Here is a 23590-nt window from a genome sequence, read left to right as displayed (position 1 = left end):
TTGATTAAATGTCCAACAGCGGTGGAATATATTTCATTAATACATTAATTAGTAATAATCATTGTTTTATTAAAACATGAGAGAGATTAAATAAAGATTTAGTTTTCAATGAATTTGTCGATTTCAAGTATAGTCTTACTTAATTAGAATAAGCAATTATTACACGTTAAAAATGATAAAATATCTGCTTTCAGAATTATTCGTGTTATAAAGCTCTTTCTTTTTAATTAAAAATTGATTATGAAAACGCTTGCGCGCTATATTAAACAATGTCGACAATTGTCTTTCATTCACAACTCCCACCCAATTGGACACCCACTTTAACCAAACCCAACATTTCACAGAGCTAATGAAATTGTTCATTACGACGAATATGCTTGCCAGAAATGTCCGCAAAGTAATTTCGAATGTAATGGTAATGTGCGGTGATTTAATTAGATTTTATTATGAACAATCGGGGTTTTAATTGCGCTGGTACCTATGTTTTGATAAAATATGTACAGGGTGATTCTCAACCTATGCGCATAAATTCCTCGAAACAAATAATGGGTAATAGGCGAAAAAAATTGTAGCAAAAGATATTTAGTTTCATAGATATCCGATATATACGGTGATATCTAGATAAGGTGCTTCCCGGAAGGCTATTGGGGTCACTTAAAAAGCATAGTGTACGTTACCAAAGTTAATACTGAGCAAGGATTGCGAAATCAGATACAAACTACTGCCGAGACAATCCGCCAACACCCTGGTTTAGGCCGGGCCATTATATCATCTCCAAAGCGTACAGTCTTTGCTTCCAAAAATGATCTTACACAGCAACACCAAATTAACGCATCTATTTAGATTTGATACCACCATACTTATTTCATCTTCTGCAAAAAAATTTGTACATACATTTGAGTGTGCCGTTTGCTCACGTCCTTCTGATTGCAAGAGTTGCCTATACAAATGATGCATGGCGAAATTTACTAACGAGATGAAGAATGACATGTACGGATCACACAATGTTGAGGAAAATATTGAGAGCATCAAAAAGAAGATAGAATTCCGTCGAGAAAACGTCAGGCAGCCTTCCTCTGTTTCGTATATCTAAACAAAACGTTCGATAAAGTAAGGATAAAAGAATTAGAACAAGGCAAACATTACAAGGAATGTAATGTAAACTATGGTTACACTATGAATAATTACAAAATTGAGATTGAGTGCTATGCAGATGATGCCGTCCTCTTGACTGAAGATGGCATACAGTGGTTAACACAGGCATTTAACATTGCAGCTAAGGAAGTGGATACTAAGGAAGTTAATACTGAGCAAGGATTGCAAAATCAGATACAAACTGCTGCCGAGACAATCCGCCAACACCCTGGTTTAGGCCGCGCTAGTGGGATATCGTAATATTGGAAACAACTTGAACACTTGCTTTGTTGTCATTTTAAAATCTTATATGTATTCTTGATTTGAAAGTAAATTTCATAGATATCTAGGAAACTAAAAAACTTTTCCTACAATTTTTTTCACCTGTTATTTATTATTTGTCATGAGGAATAAATCCCCAAGTTTATGCGTATAGGTTGAGAATCAGCCTGTATAGGATTATGCTTTAAGTGTTAAAATTCCTTGTATAAATGTTAAGTATTTAGCCTCTATTGTAGAATTACAGACAATTACTATTTCGTTTGTTGAGAACCTAACCTCCATCGCTGTGCACTACAAAATCATTTTTATCAACAAACAATTCTTTACATTTATATTTTCTATTTTCTAATATATTTTCTCTTTCAAACTTGAATATGTAGAGATGATTTAGGTTTTAGTCTGATGTGAATGTTTCGATGACCCAGGCTGTGTTCTCTGGCGGAATTTGCAAGTTGAAACTTTTGAAAAAGTCGGATATAACCAGGGCGCGTAATTACATGTTGTGAGTCTTAGAGAGCGACGAGTCCTGTGATACTATTAAGCTATGAGTTTTTGAAATCAAAAGATTGATATTTATTAAAAGAAGGGCTTCTAGGCTCCAAGTTCGAGATCAAAAGATATGGTATAGTATTTGATATTGTTATTCTAGCTTGTTATGAAATGTATGTAGTTGAAAAATCATGGAGTTGAAGTCTAGAATACTATGTTTACCTTGCATTTCTAAGTTTCCAGAAGGGAATGAGACCAAACGTGCTGAAAATTTGAAAAAATAGCAGTTGTGTTAGCAATGAAATCACATGAAGAAAATCGTAGATGCGAGTTAGTAAAAAACGCGATACTAAGAACAACTAAGTGTATAAACATAAAGTTAAAGGTGATGGATGACACATGACTCGTTATAGAAAGCAATGTAATAGCATAGGCTTTTGAAATAGTTTTAACTACAAATTGTGATCTTGCATTTCTAAACAGTATTCGCAAATCTTAGAATCATCTATTGCAGATAGATACTTCTATTATAGCAGGAAGATGTGTACATAGCTAAATTTCACATTAATCATTCACAAAAAACTCTTAACTTACAAATAAAACTCTGAGGTATAGGTGCAACTCCGGAGCTGTGCCAAGGTTACTAATGTAAACGTAATTCAGAGGTTTCAAAAGAAAGTATTGAGGAACATCGTCGATGCTATATTACATACGTAATAGCAACCTTCATCGGGTCCTAGGCAATAACTGTTGTTGCAGTAATTAAGAAGTCATTAAGAGAGACTGCATGGCCATGGGAATGTGGAGGCAATCCAACTCCTCGGTAACACTGCTTTAAAAGTAAGACTCAAAAGTAAATCAATTTCCCCATTTATGGCCATCAAAACCGCTGTTATGGCTATAAAAGTTTCCACTTCAACCGCAATAAAGTACAATTTTTATATTTTATTAGACACATAGATACAACAAAAGTTAAGGAGATGAATACATTTATTGTTTTTCAAATACGTCTACAGCACTGCGGAAAATAATCGTCATCTTTCGACCAACATTTTTCTAAGCTTCTGATCCAAGCTTTTTAGACATTGTATATCAAACTCATCGTCATCTAACACGCACAAAATTTTTGCAACACACTCCTGCGGGGCTGTAACTCCATACATATCAATTGTTTCTTCATTTTCTCTCTCAATATCGTCAACATCATCTAAGCTGCTCCCGCTTTCATAAACAGTTTTCCTTTGTCTACTTCGTCTTCTTTGCCTTCTGCGCCTCTAATATATTTTTCTGCATTTCCCTTTTCTTCTTTCTCTCCATTTTCAGCTCTTCTTGAATTTTCTTCTCTTTCTCTTTGAGTTTAAAACATTCCACCCATTTGTCAGATGTAACAATGCTTGAAGTATATTCTTTTTTCCTTTTTCGTACTGTCGGTTTATGGAGTGGTCAAGGAACGACATCATTGAACACTGAGGCAAGAGACCGTTTAGGCGTGGCAAGTACGTTGATGATGTTGATGGATCAACACTTTCAGCTCTGCTGTTGAAGTACAAATCGTATGAGTTTTCTTTTTGGAGCCAAACAGAAGCAAGTCTCATCCATATTAAAGACGCGCTCTGGATCCCTTATTGCTACAATTTCTTCTTTTGTGAGTAAAATTTCAACTTCCTTAAACCAGTTTCGTATTTTTTCTTCAGTAACAGTTCCCCTTGCCTTGTTGCCATATTCAGCATGCTTCTGGGTGTCTATTTAGGAAAGAAGTAAACCACTTTTTGCCGGGCTTTTTCTTGGAAAATGGAGTTTTCAAAATCCATTAAAGCATCTAATTTAACAGAATGGCCATAACTGGGTTTAAGCTAATTCACTTATGGCCACGTCATGGCCATAACTAGAAAACTTCACAAAACTCGCTCTACTTATGGCCACGTTAACAAAAATACGCTTAACCTAATAAAAGATTAAATGTGCATTGCTCTTACCGTTTTTGCTAAGATTTTCGAGCACAGCATATCAACTAAAATATGGAAACCATTTTCAAATTGTTTCAATATCGGAAACGTCATCTAACACAGTCTGTGATGAATTAGGGTCTGACAAAGCCCTGTAATGCACTTACTTTTCAACTACTATCTATTAGGATCTTAATGCGTAACGACTTAATCTGAAACGGCCATAAATGGTACAGTGGCTATAAACGGTGCTCCTACTCTACCTATCTTTTAGTAATTTAAGCGAAAGAATCTGTTATTTTTAGAAAAACTGCTATATGATGCTATATCATGGAATAACTAGTTCCAGATAAAGAGAGCAGTGCAGAATTGAAACAACTCGCACAACTTTTCTGAAAATGAAGTCATTCTTCTGTAACCACAATATAAATCCAAGATTGCGTTAAAGAATGATCAAGGGTTATCACTGGTTGGTATACATGGAGCTGAGATTTGGACTCTAAAAAAGCATTCGAAATGTGGTTGCATATAAGAATCCTCTGAATACCTTGGACAGCCATTCAGATCAACAATGCCGTGTTAAATTGCTCTATTTAATGCCGTTTGTGAATTATTTAAAACTATTAAGATAAGAAAGACATAAATAAAGGAAAAGATATAGATAAAAATCATTTTATTATGAAAGGTAAAATCGAGGGTAGCAGAGAAATTGGAAGGAAGCAAATATCGTGACTAAGGAACATTCGTGATTGGACCGGAAAACGCATTGCCGAACAACTATTTAGATAACCGAGAACAACTCGCTGATGTGATTACCAACGTTGCGGGGACCTGATATGGCACCGAAAGAAGAAGAAGAAGAAGATAAGCTATTAACTACTCAATAACGTAACAGATTGATCTGAACTCATTAATTTTGATTCTGTTATATTTGTGTTTAATTAAAAGATAAGCAATCTTGTAAACAAAATTTTTATCGGTCTAAATATTGAATACTATAGAAAATTTATCCTTGCTTACTACAAGCTTTGAAAATGGATCGATATGGGAAAATTGTTGAATAAATTTACAGTAAAATATTCACACAAATTCATCCGCTTCCGCTCGCGTTGTGCGAGAATGTTGTGTTGACATGCATGAAGTGCTCGATGGGGTTCATGTTTATTCTATTAATGGAAAATTGTCTGTAATTGCTTTCATAGTGGTGTTAAAATAATTATATCTTTGAAATGATTTATATTTATAGCTTTAATATAATCAATTTTGAAGCTATTTTTAGCAAATGAATAGTAGTTTTGTATTAACATTTAAGGTAAAAACTCATCTAGAGGGATCAAAAATCTTGGTTTTGATAGACCATTAGTTACCTTCATAAATTATTAAAAAAGTTTGGTTAACTTAAGGTATCTTTTGGGTCCATTCACGCCAGTTTAGATTTATTTCAGATTTAATCATAGATGATATAAATTTGGAATAAATTTTATAATTATTAAAATGCGTTATTATTAATCCAATCGATGAAAGAAGCTACTCTGGTATAAACCCCAGGATATCCTACTAACGTACATGGTTTAACTGACCAAGATACAATACCAACCAAAACATTATCAACAGCTAAAGGTCCACCTGAATCACCCTACAAAGAATAAAAATTAATTTTTTAATTTCTTAAACAGCTTAATTAAATTACACTGCATTGTCCTTTCCATCCTTCTTCAACACCTCCACAAAGATTAGATACTTCATTAACTTCATCACCGTGAGCACTTTGACAATTTTCAAACGAGTATATTATAAGATCTACTCTTTGAAGATGTTGCATCACACTTCCATTAGTCTAAACAAGTTTAGTGATTAAAAAAGAATGTTTTTTAATTAATTTAATGGATTAATTTCATTTACATAAGAATATCCCCATCCAGCAAGAACTGCAACTGTACCGTGTTCAAATTCAATTCCAGGAGGTGGTAAAGTGATTGGATACACATTTTCATCCAAAGGAATTGGTGATTTTAACTAAAATTATTTTATAATTTGCATTCATTTCAAAATTATTTATTTTTTATTCACCTTAAGAATAGCGATGTCATTATTCATATCAACTTTACCATTATAAGCTTCATGGATTATAACATAATCTACATCGATAGCGTTAAAATCATCGTTAGAAATCTCTAAAATACCATATTGAATCGACATATTTTCAACAATTCTAAAAGAATATTTAATTAAACTTTGTCGGTTCTATTCTTTCTGTTGATTAATAATTTATTACCGTCCATGAACACAATGTGCTGCTGTTAAAATAAAATTTTCATTTAAAATCGATCCACCGCAACTGTGTTTGTTATTATAACGAAATGAAATCTTAAAAATAATTTATTTTGAGTTAATTCGAGGATAAAATAAGAAAACTTACAATGTACGGAAATTCTCCTTCTTCCGCATCAGTTCCATTTACGACCCTTATAGTCGATGCTTAAAATTGTAAAGGGAATTAAAATAACTCGAGAAAATTGATGTTTTTAAAAAAATACCTTTGGAAATTTCCAGGATTGTTAAAATAACAAATAGAGGGAACATTTTGTAATGCATCGTTACCTCAAACTGATTGAACTGATGAAATAAATGATTATTATTTGAGTTAAAATTTCGAAAATCCGTTCATAAATTATTGTCACAAGTTATCAGAATGTTATAAATTACTTAATCAATGCTATTGTTGTAGTACTTGAGTTAAGTATTAAGTAGTGCAAGTTTTTTTTTAATAGCTACTGATTAAATTTGTAACTGTACAATTAAAATTTATCTATTATATTTCGACAAGATTTTAATTTATGTAAAATATTTCTTAATTTACATTAAAAGGGATTTACATATGTAATCAATATGGAATTAGAATTATTTCTTTATTTTATTATTAATAACAATAATAAATAATATTTATACTTCGATTAGAAATAAATAAGGATCTAGCTTTTTTATTATAATTATAAAAATTTTAACCAGGGATTAAACTTATTTACTTCAATAATAATAAAAAATAAACGTCCAGCCACTAACAATATTATTTCAGACGCATGTTAATGTTATCTCTAGACTCGCATTCCAAGCATATGTAGATAACACTTTTTTGATTTTTGTCTAATCAAAAATTTTTATCGAATAGCATATTTTTAAATAACAACAATTTTTCTTAAAAAGTTTTTTCTTCTAAATTAATTTAATTCAATATAAATTGCTTACAACTTGACGAGGATATGGAAAGATCAACAAATAAAAAAAAGGGACAAAAGTTAAGCTAGTTCTAACTAGCTTATATTCGTGATCTTCCTATGCCGTGTAGAATCCTCGACTATCAAAGAGCCGATAGAAAAAGAATTGCGGCTTTCGAGATGTGGTGCGTTGAATGCTGCGTATTCCTTGGACAGACAAACGCACTGATATATCAATACTGAAACACCTTGAGATAAAACTGTCCACTATTTGCTGTGATTTCTACAATGTTTTGGGCATATAATCAAAAGAGATGGGGATAAGCTGGAAACATTAATAGACTAAGGAAAAGTAGAAGGCAAAAGTCCAAGAAGACGATCGCCAACTAGGTGGCTGGACCAGGAAAGAGATAGCAGACACTCCGCTTATGGAGGACCAAAATAAAAGTATGCTGATAAATATGGAATCACGACTTCTTAGTTATGAGAATACAACGGAGAAGACGAAAAAATTAATAATGATAATTGCTAAAATTTAAACATTTTCTCTATTTTTCATTTTTTCATCCTTTTTTAAAATTTATTATTACGTTGTGAAGTTCACTTGCTGTTTCTTAACTATTTTTACCAACAGTAAGGAAAGAAATGTCATCGGCGAAGGTACTGAATGTTATATTATTATCTAATTTTGGGGGATCACACGTATAAAGCAGATATAGATTCCAGACCAGCTCCAACACTGCTTCGTTGAGGTTTATAAACACCTTCTTGCTTTCAGTGTTAACCTGTCTCTTAAATGAGACATCAAAATGTTTTAATTTTCCACAGGAAGTAGTTGTTTACGTCTTTGCAACCCCATTTTTTTTGCAATCGATGATATTAGTTATTCTGTGTACCTGATCTACAGTTAAGTGTGCATTGCTGAATCCGAACTGATGATATATGATCAGATTTTTCCTTTCTGAAATAGGTTGCATTCTCTTTAGGAGTAATCGCTTGTTACTTTTGAGATCATATGTAATAACTACCATAGATTGATAAGAATTAATTTTGTGTGGCGGTTTACCTGCTTTAAGATTAAGTTTGGTTTTGATTTTACTTGTAAGTTTGGTCTTGATTTTACTCTCTCGGAAGGCGAGACCAATTGTAGTATTTCGTATATATGTTTTTAGTGCAACAAATGTTTTCACAATTCGCGTATCATTATGATATATACGTCATAATTAGGGCTCGGATTTTATGCAAAATGCATCTTCGTTATTTTCTGGAATATTTTTTTCAAAATTGGTTTCTGGGCGAATTGCATAAAAATAAGGCAGATGGTACAATACAAAAATTGCATATTTTGCATATTTTTACAATTTTTTTGATTGTTGCATAAATTGGCCTTTTACTGCATATTTTCGCATATTTTGTCATTTTACTAGATTTGTTTCTTGTTGCTTAATAAAATAAATATAATGACTGCGTGATTTTTAAATATGCGAACATACCTTTTAGTTTAAGGCACAATACAGAATATTTTTTGATTGAATGACAGAAACATGCGGGGAATCCCTAGCGCTGTTGAGTTTAAGTTTAAGGAAATCTCCAACCATAGTTACTGCGGCGGTGTTCAGTGTGAGTGAACATTAATCTACCAATCTATAACAACAATGCCTAAAGTGATATCGTGTCTTGTGTCCCAGTGGATAAAAAGTTATCCCGAACTAAATTTATATAATGAGGAATTATTTTGTAAAACTTGTGCCAAAGTTGTAAGTATTTTTTTACTAATTATGTCGTAGCCTTTTAGCCAAAGATTTAAGTTAAAAATTAGAGTTTTCAGAGGAGTTGCCAATTGTTTGTTCTGAAATTATATCTCTCATAGACTTTTACACTAGGAGTTAAAAAAAATGGAAAACTGTTAAATTAAAACTAAATAAAACTATATTAAATTTGATGTCCCATCTTCTTGGAATATGTTTAGAATTAAATTTTCATCTGTTAGAATATCTATGGCTAACTTTTTAATTATTCTTTTTTAAAATAACGTGTGAGAGGAAGAAAATAAATAGAACAACATGTGAAAAGTGCAAAACATACAAAAATGTGATAGAAATAGATTAATAACAACTATAAGAAAGGTATATATTTACATATTTCCACATATTTTTGCATATTTTTTGCATATTTTGAATAAAAAGCTTGCATATTTATGCGCATATTTCCTATAATTTGACTGCATAAAAATCCGAGCTCTAGTCATAATATATGCTATAGCACCTGGATCGTAGATACATGATGGAGAAAATCTGTACATGACTAAGGTTTTTTAAATGGTTACCGATAAAACATACAAGAATAATATTCTCCAGCCTTCTTGGATATTATCACAATCGGTGAAGAATAACGAATTAGCTATCTCCATTAAGTATTTACTTGTTTTTCTCTGGATTGTTTCTGTGTTTTCTGTTGAATAACTAAATGGCAAGGGTTGAAACGATTTCGATTCATGAACTAATTCGAGTTTAATACTTGGTTAAACTAGCGATGAAAATTGCATCAGCAAATAAATTCTGTAATTGTTGAGCTATCTTCGTGGAGTCACTATGGTGTGAAGTATTTCAGGAAATTCTGTTCGGACTTAATAATGTCGACGTTTGACAAGCTGTTCACAAGCATTTACAGGAGACTAAACACATACCCACACCACTACAACTCTGCTTTTTCGTACAATGCTCTTTGATTCGCTCCTCTAATTGTTTTTGTTTCAACACATCTACTCTCCACCTGTAACACGAATTCCTATGTAAACGTCGTTGCGTTCCTATGCAAATGTAGTGATTAAAAAGCGTTCTTTACATTTTATTGTTTTAAATATGTATCATAGAGCCAAGTACTTTTTTGATTTTCCATTCATCAATTTGTTTATTTCTCTATATTTCTTAATTTTCTTATATAGTGTAATGATTATATATATCATGACCTAAGCTTACATCAAAACTACTGTAGCACCGAAATAATATAATAAATACTTTCATCGTTGTTTACAAACAATTGTAAGTCTATGGCGAAAAAGGAAACCAGAGAATCTAGTTACCTTTTCACTTTTGTGAAATAATAGTCCTGATAATAATCTTGTTATATTTTACAGCAAAGTCAAGATTAGGAAGTTTAACACTTCCTAACACTTTTAAGTTTCATATCCTTAGATTTTTAAGACAACAATATGATGACTTGCTTCAGGTAGTGAGCCTCGGCCGCGAGCGACCTCGGCTTAATTACTCAAAAGATGTACAAGTTTCTGGTTTAGTCTTATTTTTTATGCCCGTTACCAGTTGTTCTATTCCACTTTTTTGTGGAGCACTGATAATGCATGAAACGTTTCCAGATGTTCTGATTGCCATTTTTGCCCTTATAGATCGCGTCTTATATTATTCGGTTACAGACTATAAGCTCCTGTCCTATCTGAACTGAATCAAAACTATTCCATTCTCTGCTTTTTTGGTAAAATATGTTACCTTACAGATCGTCAAAGGGTGAGGTAACAAGCTCGCCTTAAGTACGACGGGTCTCATTTACTGCAATGGTGGACGCGTCAGATACTTGCAATCAAATCTTGGAAGACCACCTGGCCAACGTGAGGAATGGTCTAGATCTAGTTCCGTTGTAGAAAGATCGTGATTGGATTTTGGAAGGTAGTGCCCGGGAATTTAGAGTTAGTCTTATCAGGGAAGGTTGAAGGCTCTGTCTTGGTACTACTCCGTTTATGGTACAACGCTAAGAAATCCATATTTGTGTGTTGGATATTAACGCAATTCCATTTCTGCCCAGATTATAGTGTAGCTCAGTACCTAATACTATAGTGAAGAACTGTAGGCGACTTAATGCTCAGATAGTGGCCTACATCATAGTCCGCATTACCTTTCGTAGTCAACTCAACATTCCGCCGTTTTCAACAAATAGTTAGTACTTAATCGCTTGAGGTGTCGTTTGCGCGTTCTTTTTAGTATCCAAGATTGATCCGTATTGTTTTTATATCACACGTCGGTGATCCAAAGAACTGTATCATAACTGTCCGATTCTCTGCTTTATGGATAAAGGACAAGTATATGGGAGATACTCTGTCTGGTACATGGCTACGGCTCATTGGTTCCGGTAGAATTCGTCGAAGTGTGAGGCACCATGCGTCTTAGTGGTCTCAGGTCACTTGTTAACATATTTTTTGTATGGTTCGGCTTGGTATACGAGAAGAGATTCCAGAGTTGAGCTTGTCGGATGTCGAGAGCGCCACGTTTCCTTAATTGCGGAGGTGACATCCTGACATTCACGATTAGTCATGACAAACTAATCCCAGATGTTGAAGTAACGTATCACCTGGAGAATGTAAGAAATGATTTAGAATACTCGTTTGGAGACGTAACTCTCCGGATACGTTGCCGAAATATCCTCGGACGTGGTTGGATTTTGGGAGGTAAGGGCTCAGTCTAGGTACTGAGTTACCGGTTTTAGGTCTGCAAAAATTGTACGTAAGCTTGAAAGTAGTGGTTTTGTTTCGAGAGGAGATTTATCATTAACGAAAAATTCTCCAGGTAATTTAAGTGGTTGACCATACACTAACTCTGCGGATGAGCAACCTGTGGAGGCTAATGATGAGGCTCAAGATGACGAACCTCTGAGGATTTGCGGTTTTTAAAGTACGGTGAAACCTTTCTAAAATCCGAATGCTTTGGGGGTCTAAAGTCGACGTGTGGATTTCATTTGTCCAGATAAGTGTGTTGAATTTTGAAACTAATTTTGATTCAACCTTGATCGTGAGTTATAGTGCTGGAGATGCCAAATCTACTGACATAGTGTTGAAAGAGGGTGTTTGTCAATCATGTTTGAATTGATATCTTTGAGGGGAAAGGCTTCTGGCCAACAAGTGAGAACGTTCTATTACAGTGAGAACATAAGAACAACCAAGTGAAGGGATCAATTAAGTCAATGTATATATGTTGAAATCTAGATCTTGGAATAGGAATTTTTTATTTTATTTTAGTGTGTTTGTTAATTTTTGTTTGTTGGCAATATAAACAAGATTTTGTCCATGAATGAATATTTTTTGACATATGGGGCCAAAAGCAACGTGTTTTGATTATATATATTGAGCGAATTCGAGGGTGTGTTAGGTTATGAAATTTCTTAATAATAGTTTTTGATAAATTTCTTGATACATTTTAGGTACATAAACATGCGGATTGTTTTTTGAAACTTCAAAGTTTTAAGTTTGAGTGTTGTGAAGTTTGCTGTATAAGTTGTGCGTTTCTTGATGTGACTGTATCTGGATACGATGAATTTAAAGATTCTATATCGGTTTTGGACAATGTGTTAGCAACAATGTTTGAATCTCCTTTAGTGTGTCTAATATCACAGGTAAATTGAGTGATATAATTTAGATACTTTGTTTGACTTGGAGTCTTTGCAGTTGTTGAAAAGATAGATGTAATGATAGGTTTATGGTCAGTGTAAACCATAAATGCTTAAAGAATTTAATGGCGGAGTAAATTACTAAAGGTTGGGTCTCATCATGACTCAATCTACTGTCGGGGTCACCAATGTAGCGTGATGCTTTGTCGTAATCGAATTGTTTATAAATAATTTAATTCAACTAAATTTTTATTAAGTTTCGAATGACTCATTATTGACTATCTTGTATGTGTATCTAGTTTTACGTGGGGGTAAATTCCTTCACAGCATTTAGGTCGCAACGGGCCCTTTGTATATCCCCACAATTAACAATGCATTCAAGGGTCAGAAAACCAACCCAATGTTTTAATGAACGTTAATATAGAACAGAAAGGTATGCTCCTTATATCTGATATTTGAGGCCAAGGTACACCAAAACTGGATTCCCATAAATACGCGAGGTTGGGAAAGTCACAAACAAAATCACTTACCGTCTCGTATTCCCTCTTACACCCTCTACAGAGGGATGTATTTGCTAGCTTCATGTAGAACATGTGCTTACGTAACCGGCAGTGTACGGTAAGTGACTTTTTCAGTCACTCCTCAAGTGACTTTTTGATTATCCGAGAAACTGAGTAGATTTCTTCCGGTCCGGGTAGAGCACTTTTTTTTTGCAAAGGTCTCATCCCATCTATCGCAAGAAGCTCGATGAGAGATGGAATTGATCAGCTTTGATGCTGTATTAACAGTTAGAGGTACAAACGGTTCAAGGGAGATCGGTGACTTCTTAGCCGCCCGTTTCGGACGTATTATCATGACGTTGTTATAAACGTTAGCCTCTTCAAGTGATTGCCGACAGGACCTCACTAACGATGATGTACTCCGATGCCTACTAATCGCCAGCATGGCCTGTCTGATTTGTGCAGATTGCAACGTTTCTGGCAACTTTTTTGGAGTCGATTATCACTTTGGCTGCTATGTTTATAGCAGTTATTTCGGCTTGTGCAGTGCGACCCTAGCGAAATGGAAAGGTGCAGCTGGAGATCGTGCGAGAAAATTCCCGCTCCGGAGCCTCCAGCCTTCTTTGATATATCAGTGTAGATGGTCGGCGTTTTGCCCGAGCTTAGGTTGCTTCGTTTCAATACCAAAATGTGGCTTGCTTAAGAAAGTAGGTGTGATATAGTCTGTGCGAGCTTCAAGGAGTGGTTGTTTACGAACAGCCTCCTTCCAGACGTCGCTCCGGACTATTCTCATTTTTACAACCTTTTTGTTGACTATCTTGAATATCTAGTGACAGCACGTTCAGCATAGTCTTCATCGCGATCGTAGGTGTCGATCTTATGGCGCCCGTAATTAACAGGCAGGCCAGTCTTTGCAATTGATGCAGCAAATTTAGCCTTATATGAAATGTTTTAGTGCTGAGCACCAAACTATGGTTCCGTGAGCTACCATGGGTCTTACCACAGAAGTGTAGGTTCACATTGTTACCTTCGATTTAATCCCCAAGTATTCCCAATTGCCCTTCTGCACTGGGTCAGTACAATCGTTGCTTTTTTGGTTTTGCAACTAATGTGTAATTTCCAACTCAGTCCTTTGTCCAAGATAACACCACGATATTTCACCTCTGGAGCAAAAGTTAATGGATTATTGCAGAAATTGGGTGATGTTAAGTGTCCCAGTTTCTTCTGTTTAGTGAAGAGAACAATTTCAGTCTTTTCAGGATTAACAGAGAGGCTATGTTCTTCACATCATCGTTCAACGAGTTTAAACGCCTGCTGCATTCTGTAACAAAGAAAATTGTCAGGTATACTTCTTTACAGATTAATACGTCATCGGCATAACCGACTATGAAAGTTACTCCACCTTGTGGGCCTGTAATCACAACTCTGTGTACTGTGTGGCCTTTGGCCTTAGCCTGAACAACTCTGCTTGCCAGCATTATTTTTATCTAGCCCGCGATGACCAATAGCGCTCTTCGAGATTCCAGTGCCAGATTAATGCTACTAAAGGTGGTTTTGTCAAATGCTCCCTCTATGTCAAGGAAAGCTCCTAAAATAGACTCTTTCGAATCAAGTGCTTGCTCGATGCGCCCCACCACCATGTGTAAGGCGGTATCCACAGACCTTTAATACTTAGAGCTTTGGTACCTTTGATGTAGGCATGTTGATGCAAATGTAAAAGAAACGCTTTAAGCACATATTCTCTAATGTGATGATCACATAGTTTTTCAAGTGTCTTTAAAAGAAATGATGAGAGATTAATTGGTCGAAAGGCTTTGGGATCCGTTGGATCCTTTTTTCCATTCTTTGGTATAAAGGTTACTGTGACTCTCCTCCAGCTGATGGGGACATAATTAAAGGCTAAGCAAACTTTAAAAACTCTCATCAAGTGTATTTTCATATCTTCTAGGCTCCATTGAAGAAGAGCAGGAAAGATACATTTAACCATTTGACCATGTGACTGTTCGATTAGATTCTTAATTCTTAATTCGTACGTTGCTTTTCTTTTCTCTTTTTTGCTCCTGCTTTGTTCTTTCATCGTTTCATTGCTTCTGGTTGTTTTATTTTTGATCCTTTGCTTGAATTGCTTAATTTAGTTAAATGAAATTGTTAGTGTACTAAAATATGTAATTACGGGTTACTCTGTTTACTTCAAACAAATAAATAAATAAATACCGTCGGATCCGTGTGTTTTGAAGGGCTTAAAACTACCAACTACCCACTCCACCAACTCGTTCTGTACAACTTCGTTGGGTTATCTGCCAGTTATGTCTGGTAGCAGAGTTATTTAGTTCCACTTGGTGTGGAAGCGTTGAACAATCTTGCAAAGAACCTGGAAAGTGACTATCTTATAAAACACTATTGTCTTTTTTTATATATATTTTTATATATTTTATATGTATTCTCGTGCATAGCACGTTATAATCATCTTACAATCATATCCATTAGCAATAGTATAGGTGTGATCACCATGAATCATAATAAATCATAGCTAATTCGGGACTGATATATCGTTTTTTTCAATATTAGTGGTGATTTGTAATTTAAAGTTATATTTACATCATAAATTGAAGATGAATCCTTGCGAAGAAGTTTTAAGAGAATGGGATATATTTGATAACAGTTAAAGGAAGCGGTTATGCCATTCCTTAGTAATTAAACTATTTAATTAAGGTGCTGCTATCAATTTTCTATCATATGTTTTGAACGTAAAATATCGACAATTTCTTGTGTAAGATTTATTTTAGGCAAGATCGCGCTTGTTATAAGGTGGGTTGGGTTCGACTTAAAGTAAATTAATATAGAAAAGAAACGGGGATATGCATTCTGCTAATATTAGCTTTTAGGGTAGGTTATCTCCCCCTCTTTTTCGTTATAGTCTATTTTGAAATATGGAATTGCTACATCAATGAGTACCTTCATATTAAATTTTACACATTTATTTGTGTAATTTTTTTAAACAACACAGTGTCAGTTCACGTTATTTTTTTCATTATTAGTGAGATGACAAGTTCACTCACCCCGATATTTATAATTATAGTCAAGTAATAAATTATCTGACAAATAATAATGTTGTTTCCCATTAACAACTTGTTATGGTTGAGTACGAACAATCAAGGTAAAAAATAAATGTATAAATGTAGTATTTTCAATTGTAATAAATAAATTTTTATTTAACCCAATAAATACCATTAAAAAATAATATTAATAATTAATAAAAAATAAATAGGTTCATTGATTATGAATTACAATTTTGCCATATTATCTTTGATCCAATCAATATGATGAGCAACTCTAGTAAAAACTCCCGGATATCCAGCAATGGTACAAGGTTTCACTGACCATGAAACTATTCCAACTTGAACACCATCAACAGTTAATGGTCCACCTGAGTCACCCTATAAAAGAATAAAAATTTCAACCTTAATTTCTTAAACCCCTTAAAAAAATTACATTGCATTGCCCTTTTCCTCCTTCAGGAAGTCCAGCACAAACATGATTAATGTCATCGACTTTAGTTCCATGGGCAGCTTTACATTGTTCCTGAGGGAAAAGGAGAATTTCAACTTTTTGAAGATGAGTCATCACACTTCCTCCAGTCTACAAGATAATCACACGTTATTATTATTATTTTACACATATATTTTTGGCATATTTACTTGTGGTAATCCCCATCCTACCAAAATAGCTGAAGACCAACCTTCAAAGTTTTGTTCTAATTTCGGCAAAGTGATTTGTTTTACTGTATCACTAAGTGGTAAATCGGATGAAAGTTTTAATACGGCGATATCATTTCTGTAACCATCTGCTGGGGCGTAATTGTCGTGATAAACTAAAGATTCTACTTGGATAGAGTTGGTTGTATCGGCGGAAATTTCAACCACACCGTATTGAATACTCAAAGTAGATGGTGTGCTAAGAATGATTAAGGTGAGTTAAAGTGTATGTTAACGAGATAATTGTACTTACTGTCCTTGAACACAATGAGCTGCTGTTAAAACAAAATTTTTAGATAATATGCTAGCTCCGCAATTATGGTTATTTGAGCGACTTCTTAAAGATACCTTAAAAAATAATTAATAACTAAATTAAGATTTTCGTTTTGATTATACTTACTATGTAGGGAAATTCGCCAACATCGGCGTCTGTTCCATTAACAATTCTTGAAATTGGGGTAGCTAAAAATATTAATTTAATTAATTAAGTAGTAATTATTATATTTTTTTTACTTACCAGATGTTAACCCAATGAAAAGAAATCCAACGATTAAAGCAATCATTTTTATTGTAGCAACGCTTTCTAACTTAATGCTGACTTAAAATTGATCTGATACCTTACATGAAAATTCAATTGCAATTTATACTTGCGAAAATATAGATAATCAAGATGATTTATATCAATTAGATTTTATTTTAGATTATTAGGGACTTCCTTTTTTCAGTACGAGACAAATCCAAACAGAAAATGATTTGTTTATCGATAATATTGTGATAGGTTCTGGTCAATATTTTGTTTACTTTATATTTGTCTTTGTTATTAATCATCGAATTTTTATCAATTATTAGTAAAATAAAATCAATAATAAAAAAAATTAAATTCTTTCTTTAATCAATAAATTTTAGGATTAAGTTCAAAGAAAAAGTTTGTAATACATTTTATCATTCATAACTGCTTTAAAGATTAAACTTGGTGGTAAAATAAATTTTGAGAGGAAATCTGGTTAGGAGTCAATTGGTAATATTTTCGACACGAGTTGAAAATTTCAAATACAGTTGGCACCGAATGAAACGGGGTACCCGTTAAGGCAATCAGAAAGTTCGGTTGTGTGCTCGCAAATTCAAAACGGGTTGGGTTGAGTTTCGCGTTGAAAACTTGCAAATTAAAATCTGCCTCTAAAACGGCAGAAACAAGCCACCCTCTTTAACTAGGATGGATGTCTAATGTTCCTCTGCAACACTGTTGGAATTAAAGCAGAAGTAAATTACTGCTTTACCTTTTCTAGCTAACATTAAAGAGTTTAATTTAGGATAAGAGCTTAAGAAATAATTTAAAGTTTCACTAACGTAATTCAAAAAGAAAAGCAACCAGGAAACTATAAAAAGTTAATTAGGGAAAAGGAAATTTCTCGTTTTAAATAAAGATAAAAAATAAATAATTTTATTCAGAATAACACGTTGTATTATTGATAATTTTTATAAACTGTTTAAAAACAAACATAAATTGAAAATAAACAAAATATCGCCCAGAACTTATCACAGACAAGTAAACAATCATTGTTTGAAATTGTCTCAGACTAAAAAAAAAACTTCATCATAATATGATTAATCTCCTTGGATTATCACTATTTTTGCAGGTATAAATTAGAGTTGAACTTTAAAGGAAAGCATCAGATCAAGTTTAAATCAGAAAGTAACTAGAAGTGCTATATTAAAAATGATTACTTTAATTGTGGGTTTTCTTTTTATTGTGTTAGCAAACGGTAAGAAAAAAATTATAAGCAACGATTTGATTAAAAAATTAATTTATTAACATTCAGCTACACCAATTACAAGAATTGTTAATGGAACAAACGCAGAAATTGGCGAATTTCCTTACATAGTAAGCATATTTATATAATTAAAAAATTATTTAAATCAAATATATTATTTTTTAGGTGTCTCTAAGAAGTAGTACAAATAACCATAATTGTGGGGCTAGCATATTAACTAAAAACTTTGTTTTAACAGCAGCTCATTGTGTTCGAGGATCGTAAGTAAAACATTCTCCTTTACACACAACCAATCTAATTTTTATAATTCAATAGCTCCCCATCTTCTTTGAGTATTCAATACGGTTTAGTTGAAATTTCCGCAGATGCAACTAACTCAATTCAAGTAGAAAAAGTTGTTTATCATGAAAGATACACTCCGATAAATGGTTACAGAAATGATATTGCTATATTAAAACTTTCTTCGGATTTACCCCTTAGCGACACAGTAAAACCAATCGTTTTACCAAAATTTGAACAAAACTTTGAAGGTTGGTCTTCAGCTACTTTGGTAGGATGGGGATTATCACATGTAAATATATCAAACAATGTATGTATTCATAATAATATGTAATGTGATTATCTTACAGACTGGGGGAAGTACAATGACTCATCTTCAAAAAGTTAACATTTTGCTTTACCCTCAAGAACAATGTAAAGCTGCCCATGGAGCTAAAGTCGATGACATAAATCATGTTTGTGCTGGAGTTCCTGAAGGGGGAAAAGGGCAATGCAATGTAATTTATTTAAGGTGTTTAAGAAATTAAGGTTGACATTTTTATTCTTTTGTAGGGTGATTCAGGTGGACCATTAACTGTTGATGGTGTTCAAGTTGGAATTGTTTCATGGTCAGTGAAACCTTGTACCGTTGCTGGATATCCGGGTGTTTTTACTAGAGTTGCTCATCATATTGATTGGATCGAAGATAAAATAGCTAATTTGTAATTCATAATAGTTAATGAATTTATTTATTGAATTATTTATTATTAATATTATTTATTGATTAAATAAAAATCTATTTATTCCTATTGAAAATGGCTTAATTACTTTGTCGTTAGAACGTGAAAAACATAAGTACAAATAAATAGTATAAATCAATTTATATCAATATAATTTAATCAAGGTACATTAAATACAGTAATATTTCTATATAATGGAATAAGTACCGTTATATAGAAATATTACTGTATTTAATGTACCTTGGAAGAACGTTTTATGACTACCGATCAGATATGATTTGGTTTTAAGTGCCTGTCATATTGAACAATAAATGAGCGGCAATAGATATTATTACTTCAATGGGTATGGTACATTGAATTCAAGTATGAACCTGATATTGGAACAATTTTGTTTTACTGCTTTGAAAATATTTATTGCCGGCAATATTCAGTGGATGCCATATCATTCGATATTTATACGTACGGTGTCCTTTGTGTATTTGTTTAAATTTATTGGAATGACATCAAACGATCTATTATTTAATCTAAAATTTTTGGAAATAGTGGAAAAACATTATTCCTACGCAGATTTGTTGTTAGGTTGTTAAACGGTATTTAAAATTTATTAGTTTCATTTTCTTTTATAATCTGTAGAATATAAAATTCCTTTCATTATTGCGAACCAGTCAGAGAAAGTAGTAATCGGCCGAGAAATGGATTTAATCACCATAACTAATAAACGCAACATGGACGTATGTTGACTTAATACTTTACAACAGTCAAATTTACAACAGCATAGAAAGCAGTCGTTGAGCAGAAATGTGATCATGAACGCGATGGCCAGACTTGCATGTTATACCTGATCTCAGAGGAGAAACCAATCTGTCAAGAAGTTATTATATATATATATATATATATATTATCACGCATCGTTCAATGTGTTTCGATAAAGGTATAAAGGTGGATTTTCACCTTTCTTCCATCTCTTTAATAGTCTCCCAAGATCTCCTCTTTCAGCTGATCCGTGGTGCTGTCTTTATTAGCCCGGTCTCTTTTGCTCTTTTGATGTGTTTATTCCATTTTCTTTTTGTTCCTTAGGCAAATCCCACCGCAACTCCAATTCCACATTCTTCCCTATCAACCCTATTCCTAAGTCTATGTCTTCTTGTCTTTTCCATTATCGTTAAAGTGCTCATCTCAGTTGTTCGCATCAGTTGAATAATTTTGCTTGTATCGACACGGGTTTCAGCTACTTACTTCATTATTGGTCTTACCATGACGTTTTATATATTTTTATTTTACTGTCCGTTACATTACATTACGTAGACTACATATCTGGTAGGTGGATCAACCAACCTTGCACCGCGACGCTAAGAATCTATTATACCACGATAGATATCGTTATCAAATTTCACCGTGCAGTCCAATGCTCTTAACGAACATTAATACCTTGCTCGGTGAAAGGTCATTCAGAATCTTTGGGGGCTCAACCGTCTCGGCTTCCTCTGCACATAGTCGGCATTCAACATCGTCAGCTAAACCCAACAAGTTGAGGTGTGCTTTTAATCGGCAGTGCCCAGTAGAACTTTTATGCTGCTACGAGCAAGTCCTAAAATATTCCCGGATTTGACAGTGGCGATGTTAATAAATACGTTAGCATGTCTCATTCCAGGAAAACTGGTCCACGGTAGGCAGTCTCTCTTCAGCCCACAGTCCAATCCTATGTTTGGCCATCCAAATAATACACCAACTGCTGGTTCTGATCCCACAAATGTTTTTGCGCTGCCCTCTCGGACTCGCTCATACTGTCTGTTATTATCTATTTATTTTTCCAGGTGCCATATCTCAAGTATCCAGATGCCCGTGCTGCTTTCATAATTTATTGCTTGACTTCTTTATAGTTGTTTCGTTCATTCGAAATTTCAACCCTCAAATACATAAAAGACATCAATTGTTCGATGGTTTTGTTGTTGTCTCTGTAGGTTGTCTTCCGCCGAAATTGAGTAGCTTTACCAATGTCACTGCCGGTCCCAAGCCCGAATAATAGACGAGTATTAATGTACAGATTAGCAATCTATCCATCGACCTTTTGAGCTAATCTTTAACATTATTGCTAGAGATAAGATTGTTGATATTACAATCATCGGATTGAAATTTTATTCTGCTGCGCCCATGTAACACCGACAATAAAGTACAAGTAGAGGTTTACGTTCTTAACACGGATAGGAGTGAGTAGGAGTAGAAACTCACGTTATTTGGAACGACGGCAGCTGCTACAGGTGCAACAGTATATAAGGCTGGACTACAATTTTAAATAATGGATGAATGATGTCGATGGAATTTTTGCAAACTAGTTGTGATTCATTTTCATACTGAATTTAGTGCTTACTGGCGGTTTGATCGAAGAGCAGGAAAATGTAAAAGTTAGGTAAAATGTAGCAATGCAGAGGATGTGATCTGGTTGTACTGGTAAACCACAACTGAACGGATAGAGTTTCCCATATTAGAAGCGAAATTGAGATTAGCCTAAAAAAATCATAATACTTTTTATTAAGATTTCTTCAAATCTTTTACTGATAACACCTGAGTATTGCTTTACTCAGATGTTATCAGGCTTCGTAAAATCCAAGTCCAAGGATATGGAAATTATATTATATATTAATTATATGATATGCAAAATGGAGCATTTTGGTCGTCTAAAATGCGTGTGAGATTTTTTCTCAATGCAGTTATTATTGTTGCTGAATTTTATATATTGAAAATATATTTATGATGAGCTATAATGCACGATGTATTACGTTAAATTCCATTTAAACATATACTATAGTACTAGTCTAAATAGTTGTCGAACGATATTATTTTTATTGGTACAGGTTTGTAATCTACGACTAAAGTTCCTGGCCACAGAATTATCATCATTTATTTCTGCAATTACTTCGTGAATACGGACAACAACGACTTCTACTCCGACAGGCTCAGTAAAATTCTTCTCTTTTATCTATTGGATATAAATCGAGAAAGCAGTGTGCAAAAGTTCGTAAAAATATTGTTGCATGCTGTTGTAAAGGCATGTCCTCTAAAAGACCTGGAAAAGTGTTCTCGTTAAAACTACTGTAAGTTTCACCAGTCAGTCAAGTTTTTAAAAATATGGATCGATGATCTGTGCTGATTTCGCCTATGTGAAATATGAAGATTTACTGTTATTTTGAATATTAAAACCTTTTGAAAGTTGCAATAGTTAATAATTGGTGCATGTAAAATACATAACATCAAAATCAAGTAAATATGTGGCAACTATGGTATTTTGATCGCCAAATTGATTTCATTTGATTTAAAGAGGGGATTAGGAGTCTTAGGAAGACTCTCGGCCTCAAAATTGATATGTACAGGTTGGAGGAATTACCTATAAGCTATCGTTGCTCCTATCTCTGGCCGCCTAAACCCTTACCCCTCTACTTTGGGACCGCGCTTCAAGGCATTTCTTCGGAATAACCTCTTTCTTTGCGTTTTTCAACACGAGTCAGTTCAACAGTTCTTCCTTTCCAGGCGGTGTTGGGGGGATGGTGCCCTTTTCTTCTATCGTAGTATGTACTTGTCATAAAAGTAATTATTTTTAGCCATGCTGTTTCGCTGGCTATCATAATATGGCTAGCAATAGTGTCGGTCGTTAAGTAGCCGATTTCAGCCTTCAGTTTGTCTAGAGCCATTTTCGATCTACAGATATTTGAACACGTGTGTATTATAATATTCGACACGCGGGGCTATTTACCTTTTCTCTCTTCAATTGATATTTCAGGAAGTGTGCGTGTGCTGTTAAGAACTGAGTGGATTAGAAAATCACCTCGCCGTTCTTTTCGTTCGTCCCAACTCATTATATGTGAGATAAGCTCTGTAGTCTATCAAGCGCTGTAGCATCATCTGTAGTCTACGCAGCATCAATGGCCATCTTGGTCTGTTTACGCACTTCCGTCGGTCCCGTTGTTGTCTGAATATCATAGATTCTTTTCATTCCTCCGCTTCCGATAGATAAATCAGGGTATATCGGCCACAACAAACACTGCTGAACACCGTTCTTAAGGCGCTTTTTGTCCGACCGCACCTCACGCCCATACTGTATAATAAGGCTGCT

General features: G+C 34.0%; 4 protein-coding genes across 7 annotated transcripts in view; 2 read left to right on the top strand and 2 right to left on the bottom strand.

The window, feature by feature from the left end:
- LOC111415637 (SCY1-like protein bma) overlaps window positions 1-23590 on the top strand; it is a 265493-nt gene that overhangs the window by 10423 nt on the left and 231480 nt on the right. The gene's annotated exons all lie outside the window — the stretch shown is intronic.
- On the bottom strand, window positions 5250-6458 carry LOC111422990 (trypsin-1-like). Its single transcript, XM_071197951.1, has 7 exons — window positions 6389-6458; window positions 6271-6329; window positions 6127-6218; window positions 5922-6063; window positions 5754-5867; window positions 5542-5688; window positions 5250-5487 (listed from the first exon to the last, which is right to left on the bottom strand). Exons 1-7 carry the CDS (start codon window positions 6444-6446, stop codon window positions 5341-5343), a joined length of 759 nt encoding a protein of 252 aa, XP_071054052.1. The 5' UTR covers window positions 6447-6458; the 3' UTR covers window positions 5250-5340.
- LOC139430726 (chymotrypsin-1-like) lies at window positions 16173-17310 on the bottom strand. The gene is made up of 6 exons (XM_071197948.1): window positions 17230-17310; window positions 17113-17174; window positions 16966-17060; window positions 16656-16911; window positions 16450-16596; window positions 16173-16394 (listed from the first exon to the last, which is right to left on the bottom strand). The coding sequence occupies exons 1-6, from the start codon at window positions 17273-17275 to the stop codon at window positions 16242-16244; spliced, it is 759 nt and encodes a 252-aa protein (XP_071054049.1). The 5' UTR covers window positions 17276-17310; the 3' UTR covers window positions 16173-16241.
- Window positions 18411-19468, top strand: LOC139430840 (trypsin-1-like). Its single transcript, XM_071198241.1, has 6 exons — window positions 18411-18475; window positions 18533-18594; window positions 18650-18744; window positions 18800-19055; window positions 19114-19260; window positions 19316-19468. Exons 1-6 carry the CDS (start codon window positions 18430-18432, stop codon window positions 19466-19468), a joined length of 759 nt encoding a protein of 252 aa, XP_071054342.1. The 5' UTR covers window positions 18411-18429.

Source organism: Onthophagus taurus, chromosome 1, assembly GCF_036711975.1.
Source record: "Onthophagus taurus isolate NC chromosome 1, IU_Otau_3.0, whole genome shotgun sequence".
Taxonomy (NCBI): Eukaryota; Metazoa; Arthropoda; class Insecta; order Coleoptera; family Scarabaeidae; genus Onthophagus; species Onthophagus taurus.
This window is presented reverse-complemented; position numbering and strand designations above follow the sequence as displayed.